The sequence below is a fragment of the Parasteatoda tepidariorum genome, chromosome 4 (genome assembly GCF_982258835.1).
Source record: "Parasteatoda tepidariorum strain Cologne lab strain chromosome 4, Ptep-v5.0, whole genome shotgun sequence".
NCBI classification, from domain to species: domain Eukaryota; kingdom Metazoa; phylum Arthropoda; class Arachnida; order Araneae; family Theridiidae; genus Parasteatoda; species Parasteatoda tepidariorum.
The window spans coordinates 3,989,722-4,004,879 of record NC_141758.1 but is presented as its reverse complement, the minus strand read 5'-3'; the positions used below and the strand labels follow the sequence as shown (position 1 = coordinate 4,004,879).

Genomic DNA, 15,158 nt, shown 5'->3' with positions numbered 1-15,158 from the left:
GGGGTTTCAGATAGCTTTGTGATCTTTGAGCAAGTAAAAAATAATTGAATGTGCAGTATAAGTTGAAACAGAAGTCTAGTTTTATTTGTAACAATGGCTAATGCTGAAGTCATGCGAGAAAATTATTTTCCGAACATTTCTGTCTAACGGAATAATTAAAATTTGTAAACGAATTTTAGTATCAGCGGCTAAATTAATACCTTCGAGTTTTCAAGAGTTAAAATAGCAATTATATTAGTTTTCAATAGCACAAATAGTTCTGAAGTTCTTAGAGATTTGACTGGGCGTTGTTTGACAAGGTCGGGCATAAACATAATTTTAGTAAAAAATGTACTAGGTAAAAATGTATTTAGTAAAAAATGTATTAAGACAAAAATGTGAGTGTGAATTAGTGAGTTCAAAAAGAAAATTGAAAAACGTAATAACAAAATCCAACATTTTTTATTTAGAATGTATTAAATAAATGCATAAAACTCGAAAATGAATGAGAATAACTTGCTAATTATTATTTTTATTCATTTTCCAAAATAAATGCATTTCGAAAGTGGTGTCACTGAGTCAGAAGGTGCTTAGCCACGCTGACTAAGCTCTCCATGGGAGCAATAGAAGGTACTGCAGTATTATTTTTCACATATAATTTTTTTACGATTGGATATCGGTTCAAAATTGATATGCTTTCCGTTTCGACATTTGAGCTCATGTATGTCATAAATTCTTCTGTCTCTGGTGATTGGCATGATGTTTTCAGCTTTAGAAAATTTAAAATCCCTGGGTTTTTTTCTGTTACGTTATAGCAGGGTGTTCAGCTTGTAGCTTCCTCCCTTTCTTTCAACCAATTAAATTTGATGCAAGGTACCATACCTGCAGCAAACAATAAATCGTCCTGCCATTTCACATCGCGAAGCCCTTCGCAGTTCAAAAGAGCCGTCTTTTCCCTTTCTGGAATGACAAATTTAAAAGGTCAAGGTATTTAAACACGAAGTTAGCTGTGAATGTATATATATTGCACATTAATTTTATAAATTAAAAAAACATAAGCATTTTTTCTTTAATTTAATTTTTTTTTTAGAAAGCTATCCGAGTTTTAGAAAAAAATAACGATTTCATTCGACATTTCCATTACAAATACTTGTACTATTTCCCTAAGAAAGTAACGAAAGTACAAGTAAAAGTACTAAATTTAAAAAGTAACGAAGTACAAGTAAAAGTACGTACTTTTTAATTGTACCGGCGGTACAAGTAACAAAAGTAAAAGTACTGCCATATATGCTTGTGTTTTTATGCCTTTCAACACTGGAATGGGAACTCTTTTTCTCATTAGAATAAATAACATCGTTTCTGAAAGTATCGATTAAGGTATTTCAAAATAAAGAATATTTAAACATAAAATTTTTTTGCCAAGAAGTATAGAATTAAAATACTGTTTTAATAAGAATGATACATAATGAACTTTTTTGAATCTCTGCATATAAGGCGAATGATATTATTCTTTTAGAATCATTTTTATTACTTGGAATACTGAGTTCACGAATCCAGTAAAGGATATTTAAAGGTTATTTCAATACTTTTTGTATAAGTTACCAAATTACGTGTATTTCAGATAATCATCACAAAGGCATATGGATAAACATTGGATATAACCAGAAAAAATAATTGATCTAACAGTAATTTATTTAAACAGTTGTTTTTCTCTCATATTTGGATCAATAAATGATAAGGATATGAATTAAGGTTTGTTTTGAAAGCGAACAGAATGGTATAAAATGGGAAGTCGAGAAAGATGTTCTTCACCACTTGATTAGAGTGCCTAAATTATAGAGATCGACTTCTAGAGGTAAGCATTACACGAATTTCATTTTATTTTATAACCTTCGTTGAACAGCTTACGACTACTAATGTTCAACTCTTTGTCATTTTGAACTCAATCAGGAAGAAAAGGCAATTCCTGGGTCAAGCATTAGATGAAATTTTGCCTTCGTGGTGGGCTCTTTGATGAAACTAACCCGCATTTGCTTTACATGGAGAGGAAAACTACGAAAAATTACCATAGTTAGCCCGACGGCAAGGGGACTCTACTCCATCTACTACTGAGGATATTTTTACATCAGCACTGTGGTCGGTGCGAGTCGGGTGGGGGATTCGTATCAACCAGCCATCGCCTGGATTCGAACCCGGTTCACCTCATTGAAAGGCAAACGCTTTGTCCCCAGAGCCACCACGATTCCGTTACAGGAATTAATAATACTTTTTTTGCATGTTTTATTCTTTCAATAATTCTTCGATTATCTGAAAAGTGTAAAAGGCATTACGCAGGGCTCTGCTTAGCATTCATCACTTCGCCAAATCCGATTAAATCGTAAATTTGTCAAATAAAATTGCGTAAGAAAATAGAAAGGACGGAAAAAAATTAAATGAATTTTTCGATTGAATTTTTGATTGCAATAATTTTCAGTAGATGCTCCGAATAACCAATTAGAATTGGGTCCAAATAATATAAGCGTGAAAAAAACACCCCTGAAATAGTTTTTGTATGGGAAAAAATTAATCATAAAAAATAGTTTAACGTTTTCGGGACTGGCGAGTTATAAATATATTCGTATGGAATCAGAAACAGGATGGAAAAAAATAAAAAGCGGTAGCTTAAATTTGGGCATGGCTTATTTGACAACCTTATTTTTGCTTTTGTAGAGGATAGTCTACTTTACTCGTCTGTCAATTAATGCTAATAATATATTGGATTTTTTGTTAGTTAAAAATAGTTAAGTAAAAAATGTTACAATTGACCCCACTCGCCCAATTGTAACAGTTCATAAATTCAACTAAAACATACTTAATTATACATATTATCATAGTTGTGATATATTTTTTATTGATCAAAATAGTAGTGATATTTTAGGAGTAAAAATAATAATGAGCAGAGACCTAAAGGGTTAAACTTTTAACTTTAAGGGGTTAAAAATTTTAATTTATGCTGTGAAAGGAGACAAATAAAATAATGCACATGCAACATAATATAAATGATATAGGAAACTATTGGTGGTTCTTAAAGAGTTAAGTAATGATTTGTAAACGTAAGATTATTTATTTTCAGATGTTACAATCGTCCCTTTACTTATTGTTACAATTGTCCCCAAGACGCCATTTCAGCTTCATTTGTTAGAAACAATGCTAGTTAATTAGCAAAACTAATATTTTTTTATTGAAATGTTAATTAAGGTGTCCACTTACATATTCGGTTACTAATTTTTATTTGTTTAAACAAAATTACTTTGTTACAATATAATATTCTAATACCAAAAAAAGTACTTGCGTGGCGTGAAAATATCTTTTGTGATGTAACTCTTTCAAAAGTACATAAAAATGGTTGCCATCAAGGGTGTACATGTAGATTTATTAAATACACCTTGTGCGCCACCTAGGAACCAAATCCAGAACCCGACACTCGAAATTTTTGCTCTGTTACAATCGTACCCTGTTACAATTGACCCCACTCTCCCATATCGTTAAGACACGGTTCCCAGTAGAACACCGAAATCAAGCATCACTGTCAGTGCGCGTGTAGGTGACCACTTTGATCAACCTGCAAATGGACCGATGGTGTGCGGTATCGGTTCTCGTTATACTGCTCTACCGTGCTTGAATTGGCACGCTGGTCGTTGGGCTACCGATCTGCAGAGGATCAAAATTGTGAAAGTGCAATATGTTATGAAATTGTAAGAACTTGAATTATTGAAAGCATTCATGGCTTTTATTTTCATTGACCTTGCAAATTTTTCTTCTTCCTTTCCGCTTAAAGTTACGAAACGATATCGATTTCAATGACGAAATTAAAAGTTTTTAAAACGTCAGAACGAAAAACATAAAACATCATACTTTTTATATTACTGCAGGATAAAGTCTTCTTGTACATTTTGTAATTCATTTTATGTCTTATAATAATTCTTGCCGGACGCTATCTCATATTTGACTACTACTGTGAAGTTTTTGATATCAGGTGAGAAGAAAATCACTTCAAAAGAGGAATAAAGATATGGAAAACAGGGAATGTAATGAAATAACTTTTAAAAAAAAAAAGAAGAAGAAAAAAAAGGAATACCTGTTACATGCGAAACAATTTATTAACACGAGTCTCTTCCAGCCGTTCTATTTATTCCTCACACCTGTTAAAACCTTGCAAATGAATTATTGAATTAACTAGACCATTTCGAAACCTTTCCTCGTGATTAACCGTTGCACTAATCTTATTTTTTAACTCTTAGTGAACAAGCAAAAATTTTCGCGCATCTGCTGCGACGCTCAAACATTGTTAGCATGCAACCATAACGATAATTAGAATTTCTTATTTTTCTTAACGCTTAACAGCAGGAAAATAGGCCTATGTTAAATATAAAATAAATAAATAAAGCATTGGGTGACACCGAAGATTTTTTTAGATTAACTGTTTTTAAAAAGAAACTTTTAGAACAATCACTGTCGCTACTATTTTCGAACGAATGATTAACTGATATTTTTTCTTAACAGATAGAAGAGAAAATGAAGGTTTACATTGTTCTACTTGTTCTCAGCTTCGTTGCTGTTGCTTTAGCTGATCGTCCAGAATGCTATAAAGAGCAACAAAAGGCAATAAAATCAAGTAAGTGTTTCTAATTTCTTTTTTGAGATAAATAACATTTTTTTTTCTTCTGCTGCAGATATTTTCGTGTCATTGATTTCATATCTACTATCGATTTCTCTCCTTCAGACTTAATGCTATTCAATGATATATTCTCAAACAGGATGGGATTGACTAGAGCGACAACTAAATGTCTCTCCTTCTCTGCTACGTAGGGAGAGATAAGTGGGAAGGCGAATACATTTAATTTATGATGCGATACGTTAAGATCGTATGTTTTTTAAGTGTTTTTTTTCAAAGGGAGAAACAAGTGTTTAAATATGAATATAATCTTATATGCTCTTTATGAACTTGTCCATTCAGACAAAGATAAACTAATCTAAAAATAATTTTTTATTAAAAAAATATAATTTTTGAAACAAAACTTATTCCAGATTTTAAATTTTCGCACATGAATTAGGCAAGATCAAGTGCTTGTAAAACGCAACATTTTTTTTCACTGGTAATTATTGAAATTAACACGTGGGAATTTACGCATATTTCATTATATTAATCTCCTTATGATCTTATAACGAATTATTCGAATGTGCAACTTTTTTTTTCAAAAGACAAATAGAACGTAATACGCGCCTGATTAACTATCGAAAAACCCATTCCAAAAGACTTGCATCTGATGGAGTTAACTTTCAGTTTTCGAGATCTATCAGTTTTACTTTTTTTGATCTGGCATAAATGGAGAAACAGCTGATGTTCTGTCATTTCTTAAAATATGGACACTGCGCTTGACATTAAATATTTTTTCCTTAATGTTTTAGATCATTCAAAAGATGTGGTCTTATTCTAACGGTATTTTTTTGGAGCTAATTTTCTTAATTCTCAGATCATCCGAAAGGAATGTCAAGTAGAGATAAATTAGCATTTATGACGCCTCAACTTTAACTTTTAACCGAGGTTCCAGGCTGCAAAAGCTGCTCGTAACATGTGTACTGTGATTGAAAGGGATACCGTGGCTGAAATGCTCTTCAAGAGAGTTACTATAAATTATAATATCATCAAAGAAATTTTTAGCAAATTTAATATTATGTTTTTGTAGTATTTGGCGGATAGCTCGCTGAAATATACTTGGGCTGTTCTTCCAGCCAAAAGGGAGTCTTACCCACTCATATAAGCCAAAATTAGTGGTCATCGCAAATTTTTCAGTGTCACAATCTCTAATTTTTAAATGCCAAAAACCTGAACATAAATCTACTTTAGAATAATATTTTGCATTCATTAAGTCATCAAGAACATCATCAATTCGAGGGATTGGTTCAGCATCTGATTTTGTTACTAAATTTAATCGTCTAAAATCTATACAAAATCTATTTCTTTTTCACTCATCTTTTCTAGTAACCATCGTTACAGGGGCTGAATAGGGGCTATGTGAAGGCTTAATAATATCATTTTCTAACAACTTTTTAATTTGTGTCTCAATCTCTATATTATCTTGAGGAGAGCAACGATATGGATGTAAAGATATTGGCAATTCAGAAGTAAGAATAACCTTCTGAGGCTCTAATCTTATGAGTCCAGCATCATATCTATCCTCACTAAAAATATCATTATACTTTTCTCTTAATATAAGGACAGTCTCTTATCTACTATTTCCTGTGGTGAATAACGATCCGCAGATTCAAGTGATTTAGAATATTTGCTCGTTGGTGATGCGCAAAGACTATCCTTAACTACACTGAGACACAAACATTTTGACTGAGTTATAATATTTTTAGAGCATTTGAGTTCATTTTCACCTTGAATAACAATTCTTTTATCAAAATCTATTTTAGTAATAAATATGTACATGTCAGGCAGTGATAGCAAACAATAATTCAAATCCGTATTAATACTATACATTTTAATTTTATTTGTCAATTTACCGATACAAACATCTATTTCAATTAAATAAAATTGTGCCTTGTGTTTGTTGCAATGGCACTTTATATTTTTCTTCAATTTTTCTATATTTGATATTTTTTAATAATTTTGATGTAATGTCTTTCTCGTAAACTCTTGAGCCGTGGCGGTTAATTTATCATTATATTGCATTTCGTAGAATTTGCAGTCATATTTTAATTTTTTTTTAAATATCCTTTTCTATAAGGATGACAACATGATGAATTTTCTATGCTTTTATTGAGTAAAGAATAAGGAATCTACTTACAATTTATATACAAACGGAGCAAAAGCTCCGGGACGTATCTTTACTGTTTCATTTCCAAAATATAAGTGTACACTTTTTTAACGTAACATATGTTCACGTCATGTGTTCCATAGAATCCATCCAGACCTTTTTGTTTATATCTTCTTTGTTAGAAGAGACACGCCGTGAGATCTGAAGACCAGATGGAAATGAACTAATATCTCAACATGGTCTTGATTTTAATGGGAATTCGGCTTCGTTACGATATTTTACTGCGAGGTGTGGATTCATTTTACAAATAAAGATTTCATCGCTATTCAACGGAACTTACTATATACGCGAAGGGCTAAGTTAAGTACGTGAAAGAGAAACTTAATATTCTCAGAAACCAGATAAGCTTATATGCAGATAGATATAATTCTTTTTGAGTTTAGTCTCAAAAGATCCTTTTAATTTTATTAAGGTTGCATTTTAGATATTACACACACACACGCATATATATATATGTGTGTGTGTGTGTGCGTGTGTGTGTGTGTGTGTGTGCGTGTGTGTATACACATATATATACACACATATATACACACATATATATGTATATGTGTGTGTGACATCAAGTCACAAGTTTAATTTCATTTTGGTATAATTTCGTTAATTCATGATACAAATCCTTATTTGCTGATCTAATTCTTCTCGCCCCTTAATCTGTAGTGCAATGGGGACTTTCTCCCCCTGACTTTACGTTCACATTCCTTTAGCCCTACCTCTTTTTTTTCCTTAGAAAGACACATGTTTGCCGGTATCTTTGATGTCAGCGTGTCTTACAAAATCTGAGATGTGTTCCTTAACCGTAACGCTGGTACAATAATAGTGATAACATTTCAACTTTTTGAAAATAAGTAATTTAACTTTAACTTTAAGCAAGAGGATAAAAGGGAGAGCGCGAAAGGTGATCGCGGATTCGATTTTTTTGATCGTCAAACAATTTGCAGACCTCCGCTTAACGGAGTTTTATATTTTTGCACCCTCCTCCCTGAGGTGGAGAACTTTTTAGGAAGAATGACTTCCTTGCGCCATCTTTATTTTTTTGCAAAATGGATTTTGGAATTCTCTATGTTAGTCATTTTAACAACCAGTTTGTGAGCTACCATGCTATGACTTGGTCTACAAAATGTTTTTTTTATGCTTAATCATGCATCTATTTTAATGTGGAAAATTTGAACTTAATTGTAAATAGAATTATTTTGGACTGACCATGGATTTGCGACGACCATATGCAAGGATTAACTTAATTGTAAATAGAATTATTTTGAACTGACCATGGATTTGCGACGACCATATGCAAGTATTAAAATGAGGCCACGCCGGCTAACTTTTCTTGAGCTGATCTGATATCCATCCACTCTTGTGTTTTGCTTGGGGCTTGCTCAGTCTGAATGGAAACCACGAAACTCCCAATCACTCCTGACCACTTCACTATCCATCCGCTGTACCGCCTGTTATTTTGTTTTTTGATGCCGCCACTAAGCTAAATATTCAATAAAACGAACTTTATTCATCAACACATGACTCTTTTTTTAGTGAACTCTTAGTTTCTTTAGATAAATGGGCCTACTCTCTCGATCAACATCTTAATAGGAATGTGTCTTCTTTTTTGTTTTTATTCAGTGTTGTTTGGTTAAACACCTCCTCTTAATATGTACTTCCACTGTCAGATCATGTGCCATATTTACAGTTTACTTTTGTCAAGTATTTTTTTAAGTCAACCCTTTTTTTTTTTGGTTTTCTTGTCAAATAAAAATTCCTTAGTACTTTTTCAATACCCAACCTTCAACAGTGCAATATATATATATATATATATATATATATATATATATATATATATATATATATATATATATATATATATATATATATATATATATATATATATATATATATATATATATATATATATATATATATATATATATATATATATATATATATATATATATATATATATATATATATATATATATATATATATATATATATATATGTATATATATATATATATATATATATATATATATATATATATATATATATAGAGAGAGAGAGAGAGAGAGTACACTCTTGATTATCCGGTTTGCGGATTATCCGTGCTCATTCCGGAGTCACACAAAAAATATAAAGAGAAACATTTTCAAGATTAAAAATATTTGATTCATGAAGTTATAACACTACTAAATTTTTGGAAGCAATATTCGTTATTGGATTGCAGTATATGGAATATTAGCAGCATGGTCAAAGGAAAATCGTCTACTTTATCACGATCTTGGAGAAAGATCATACCGCTTGATGAACAATCCTCTTCAGATGTTCAAGAAAAATATGATGATAGTATTCTCGAACAAGCAAAAGAAATCGAAGGTTTCGAAATTCTTGATGAAGAAAATTTAGAAGATTGTTTTCAAAGTGATGCACGTGAGCCTGGCTTCCAGTATTTGACTGATGAAGACATCGTTATGTTGTTAAATTAAATAGTGATGATAGTAACTGATGCAGAAGATGTAGTAAATGAGGGAAATACAATTTCTCATTCTGCTGCTCTGTGGAAACTTTATTAGATTATATGGGAGGATTTGATTACAGTGACATTACTGCTGTTCTTAAAATATGTGTATCGATATATGGCGAAGACGCATTACACATTTTTTAATAAGAAAAATTTCTAGTTTGATGTTATGCATGCAAATGTCAGTAATTTTTTGTACTGATATTGAATTTTTCTTTAATAAAAGGAGTTTTCGGTTTATCCGTGTTTTTCGATTGTCCGTGCGACCTGTCCCTTTGATTAACCCGGATAATCGGGAGTGCACTGTATATATATATATATATATATATATATATATATATATATATATATATATGTATTGTAATAATCACGTTACTATGAAAAAGCATTTCAAGGACTTAATAATTATGATCCATAAAACTGGTAACCGTGAGTTCGATCCTGGCTGCAGACAACACAACTGGCGTGTGCATACTCACCAGAGTGTACTACGTTAAATCTGTCGTGGTTGAAAGTGCCTCTCGTTGGTCGTAGAGTGGTTGGAGAGAGGGATATCAGTTCAGCCACTGTCCAAACTGTCTGACCAGTGTTAATATGATTCGGCATTCCTACCATCCCTTAAGAGATAGAGCTCTAAAAATGGAGCTAGATTATGATTGGATGAGGTTGTGTGATAGATCGAATATATGGGAGCATTTTTCAATTTAGAAAGCATTAGCGATAACAACAGCCAATTCTGAATTCGATTGATGTAATATCCACTAAATACTCACTACATATGCCAAACATTTTTCTTTTTAAATAAAATTAACTATACAATCACTCCCTACATAGAACATTAGATTATTTTAAATAAATTAATGGGAAAAAATATGGGCGTGGCGTAAATAATATTTTTTAAACAATCCTCGTTTCACGAGTTAAAAACTGGCCTTATGTCGCAAAAGTATTTCTTACAATATTAATTAAGAAAATGTTAAAAATATTGGAAAATTTATTTTAAGGATGCATAAAAAAATAAGTTTAAAGAACTTGCTTCAGTTTAATATCTGTTAAAACAATAACGTAATCCCTTACTTTAAAATTTTGGACATGCATCTAAACTCTTAATTGATTTTTCTGTATGGAAAGTAACTTATTTCCGTCGTTAAAGAAATTACTATGTAAAAATTCTACTTATTTATGCTTTTGATTTGATTAGTAAACTTTCGCTCAGATTGGCTCTTTTAATAGGAAAAAAAATATTTTAAAGGTATTTAATAGAAAGTTTTTGCAATAATTTGTGTCAACTTTTGTCACTAGACAGAATTATAGATTTCATCTTAATTAGGGATTTGGGTACTTGCACTTCAAGAAGAAGATCATAATACCCACCTATGACGTCAGCTCCAGCTGATCGCCTATAAGCAAAATAGCAAGTTAGTTATGAGCTAAGTTTCTCCACGTGAGTCAGAATTGTAATTAATGTAAAGTTTATTAAGTACGAAAATAATAATATCCTTGACTTAAGTAAAATTCATTTTACTTGATTTAGATTCATTATTTGTTTATGTGTTTTATTGTATCCGTGATATATTTTTGTTTCACGTACCCGCAACTTTGACGCATAATTAGTTTATGTTCTACATGGTTTCATGCCTGCCTTTGTGTTAATTGAAAAAAATTGAAATCATTATGAAGGAATCTTTGTGTAAGAATATAGAATGTGTCACTTATGAGAAATTATACTTGACGGGCTTACTCGAAATAGAATGGAAAGAACATCTGCAAACCTAAGCAAATGCCACATTTCAATAACCCACCATGATAGATATACACACACTACGTCACTTGCAGGTATCCCATTATCGTCAGAACATTCAATTGCAGCTTTGTTTAATGTTCTTACATTTTCAGTGTTGCCAATAGCTGAAACAGCTTAGTATTGTAATTGCAGATTCTATTCCAAAAATATTCTAATGAGACATTTATATATTTTCAGATCATCCCAATGCCTATATCCCTAATTGCTATCCCAATGGTGAATATAAACCGCAGCAGTGCGAGAAAAAGGACGGAACATTGTTCTGTTTCTGTGTGAACAAAGCAGGAGAACGTCAAACTCCATCCAAACAGGGACACCGACGTGACTGCCATTAGATGTCTTGCTTAAGAAGAAAGAAATCATCCAAATAAACATTGATTTTCTAAAACAAATCGTTGTCTCGGATTATTTTAGGGGGAAAATTTATTTATTTTTTACATATTTTAGATACTATCGCATCGCTGATTTCAAATCTGCAATCGGTTTCTCTCCACAAGCTACTGTTTTTATACAATTCGATAATATATTCATAACCAGGATTTTTCAAAATTCTCTCGAGTGTCATTCTGTCATTACTTCTCTAACACGTAGGAAGAAGTAAGATTCAGTTTATGATGCAATACATTAAGCTCATATGTTTTTAATGTTGTCTTAAATGTTTTCAAAGGCGCAGGCAAGTATATATCTATGTATACAACTCATACGTTCTTTATATACTTGAAAAGTGCGTATAAAATCACCCTGAATAACCATCGTTCTAATGATCAGATTTTCACGTACTATGTAATCTTAATGGCTCCTAAGCTGACTTTAAGTATGTTTATTAACAAATGCTAACTATTAATTAAATTACGAAATCAAGCACAAAAATGCATATTCTCTAAATAAAAATATATATTTTTTACACATTGGGAGTCCTGACTCTCAAGGTACGTTGGCAAAATCTTTGAAAAACTGGAGAGAAAATTTGGGTGCCAAGAAGATAAATATATATGGCGTTGAGACCATGAACTATCGCCATAGAAGGAGGAGAATTTTAATATAACCCTAGTCTAACCAAAGAATATATAATGTGAATGAACACTTATATATTCTTTGGTCTAACTGCGCAATCTATAAAAGAGAGAAATACTCCATTGCTAGTAACCAATCTGTAAGAATAAAAAAAGAAACAAATAAAAAACTGATTCCATTCATAGTTTTGTGTTATCTCGGGTCGGAAACGTGTGTTGCAGAATGATTCAGTGGTGAATGGTTGTATTAAATAACCCATTGGAGGTTCAGCAAATGGACAAAATTGGATGAAGGTTTCTTTCTTACGCACTATTTCCCAATGTAACTACATCGCAAAACCGGTTTTGCTATGCAGAGAAAACTGCATGTCAAAATACGACTTCTTACTTGCAGAACCGTCAGTCGGTTAAAGAAGCCATATTTAATAACAAACAAATTTAATAAACGAATAAAACAATATGATACGAAAAGGGGCTCGCCAATGACTCATCCAGTTCAATCCATTGCCTGCCACATAAGTAATTAGAGAATTATTGTGAGTGATTACAACGCCCTCTTCTGATCAGGCAGAAATTCGTAACACACTCCCCACCTGAACTCTTTTTGAGTTCATTCACCATAAATTTGTATAACAAAATGTTTTCAAGAACAAAATTAGTTGAAATATGAAATCAAAAATTTATCCTTAGCAGTAATTTACAATCATAATAAATAAATGATTGTACAATAATTAAGATAACAATCTAAAACAATCAATTATAACTTGTGCATATTATCAAAATATTTTTCTTACACTTTACAGACTACAATGAACATTTTTGTTTAAGGGTTAATTTCTAAATTACTTACAAATTGAACTGAGCGTCTTATATCTCTTTTAGGGGTTTCTATCAAAAGAGAACGAATGTTCCCATCTCGTCCCTGATACACTTCCAAAAATCTTCCCAGCATCCACATACTATTTCTGGGATAAAGTTCATCATTGATTAAAACAATATTATTTACCTTAAATGATGCTATCTTACCTGGTGGAGAGGTATGCAGATCTTAGAAGCAGTAAAAATTCCTTCCTCCACCGATTCCAGAAATGATGCAAAAGTGTTTGTTAATATTTTTACCTTTTAGTTAATGAATCTCTATTTACAATGAAATCATTAGGTTTATACTTAACAACAATTAAAGACATCAATCTTTTACCATTTAAAAAATGAGTAGGTGTAAGTGGAGAAGATTCCGAGGGTTCGTAATATAGATGCGTAATAGGTCAAGAAGTTATCATGGCTTCGATTTCCAAAAAGACAGTTTCTGATTCTTTAAGATTTGGAAAAGATTTATCAATAATTTTCTTTAAATAAATTTTTCTGTACGTATCTGTCGCTCCCAGAAACCTCCCAAACATGGACTTTTTTGTGGAGTAAATTCCAAACGATATTTTTAGATGCAAACATATTTTTTACCTGAAGATCATTAATTTGTTTCCACTATTTTTTTAGTTCGCTATCTGCCTTTTTAAAGGCTCTTGCATTATCTGAATACAAAATTGAACACAGTCCTCTACGATAACAAATCTTCTAAAGCCCTATAAAAAAGAATCAGTATTCATATTAATAGCCAGTTCAGAATGCACAGCTCTAGTGACTACACAGGTAAAGATTGACAAATAACACTTATTACTAGAGTCAGTAAAAAAAAAAGGTCCAGCAAAATCTACACCAGAAACATCAAAAGGAGGTTGTTCTCTAATTCGGTCAGGCGGTAACGAAGCTACCACTTGAGCACCTGGTTTTACCTTATAACGTCTGCATCTTAAAAAGTTTTTCAAAACGTTTTTGACAAATTGTTTACCTTTGATTATCCAATACTGTTCCCTTAAGTGAGTTAAAGTAGAATCTACACCTAAATGACCCATTTTAACAGGAGCCTCTAATATAAGTAATTCAACAAATTTATCATTAGAAGAAAGCAGTTCAACACCTCCTAGCAAGCAGTCCAGGCCTCAGCACGGGTTACCATAAATATCCTTTAGTAGTCCAAACGTAATGAGATATTTCGTATTTTCAACCACTGCGCAGCTTAGTACCCCGAACGTAATGACATCTTTCTTATTTTTCATCTACTGCGCAGTTAACTTCGTCACATCGGACTACTAAATTGATCCGTGCTGAGGACTTCCTTTTTCTAGGAGATGTTGAGCAGTTTCGGATGTTTTGTTTTAACATCATCACTTGAGAACTGCATTTGTGAGAGAAATGGCAGAAGTCTTGTTTTGAGTCCCAGTGCTCACCGCAACAGCTCGTTGTTCGTTCTTCCCCAGTTCACTATAATTGTCATCAGGATGGTTGCTAAAATTTACTACAGACCACAATTCGACCGGATGGGTCAGCCAAACTGGTCCAGACCACCACAGGGACACGATTTTAACTGCAGATTCTCTCTTCTAGTGATAAAATCAGCAGGATTTTCCGCACCACTGCAATGGTTCCAGCACTCTGGGAGGAGCGTAAGTGTCTGCACTTCAGCCACTCGATTAGACACAAATGTTTTACTTCCAAAGTTTTGGAGATCCTTTCACTCAATGAAGAACAATTTTAGAGTAACTCCAACAGTATATTTGTTGAATGAAATTAGAAAAAACACGCTGTAAATATTTCCCTAATCTAGCATCGACGAGAGCTGCCATTAGTACCAATCTGGCCAAAGTTTTTAATAGAGCAACCTTGCGTTTAGAAATTATGAATTTAACTTCGATATGTCCTTCCATTGTGGTAGAATGAAGGTATGCCGCAGCTCCATAAGCCTTCGGACTTGCGTGTACAAATATGTGAAGAAAAACATCAATAATATCCGTCGTTGAACATAGTTTTCGTTCTATTATAACATAATTGTCCAAATCATTAATTTCAGAACACCAATTTTCCATTTTTTTACTAAATCACTAGGAAGTTTTCGTCCCACTTTAGACCTCGTTCCCAAATTTCCTGCATAATTATTT

The 15,158-nt window shown here is 32.2% G+C and overlaps 1 protein-coding gene across 3 annotated transcripts; it reads left to right on the top strand.

Moving 5' to 3' along the window:
• The first annotated feature begins 1,683 nt into the window (after positions 1-1,683).
• LOC107438893 (U20-hexatoxin-Hi1a-like) lies at positions 1,684-11,544 on the top strand. 3 transcript variants are annotated; one of them, XM_087160534.1, is made up of 3 exons: positions 1,684-1,834; positions 4,522-4,633; positions 11,330-11,544. In XM_087160534.1, the coding sequence occupies exons 2-3, from the start codon at positions 4,534-4,536 to the stop codon at positions 11,485-11,487; spliced, it is 258 nt and encodes an 85-aa protein (XP_087016660.1). In that variant the 5' UTR covers positions 1,684-1,834; positions 4,522-4,533; the 3' UTR covers positions 11,488-11,544. The 3 variants fall into 3 exon arrangements, with proteins under 3 accessions (XP_087016660.1, XP_087016661.1, XP_087016662.1); XM_087160535.1 differs by lacking the exon at positions 1,684-1,834 and adding an exon at positions 4,172-4,305; XM_087160536.1 differs by lacking the exon at positions 1,684-1,834 and adding an exon at positions 4,276-4,411.
• Positions 11,545-15,158: the final 3,614 nt, after the last annotated feature.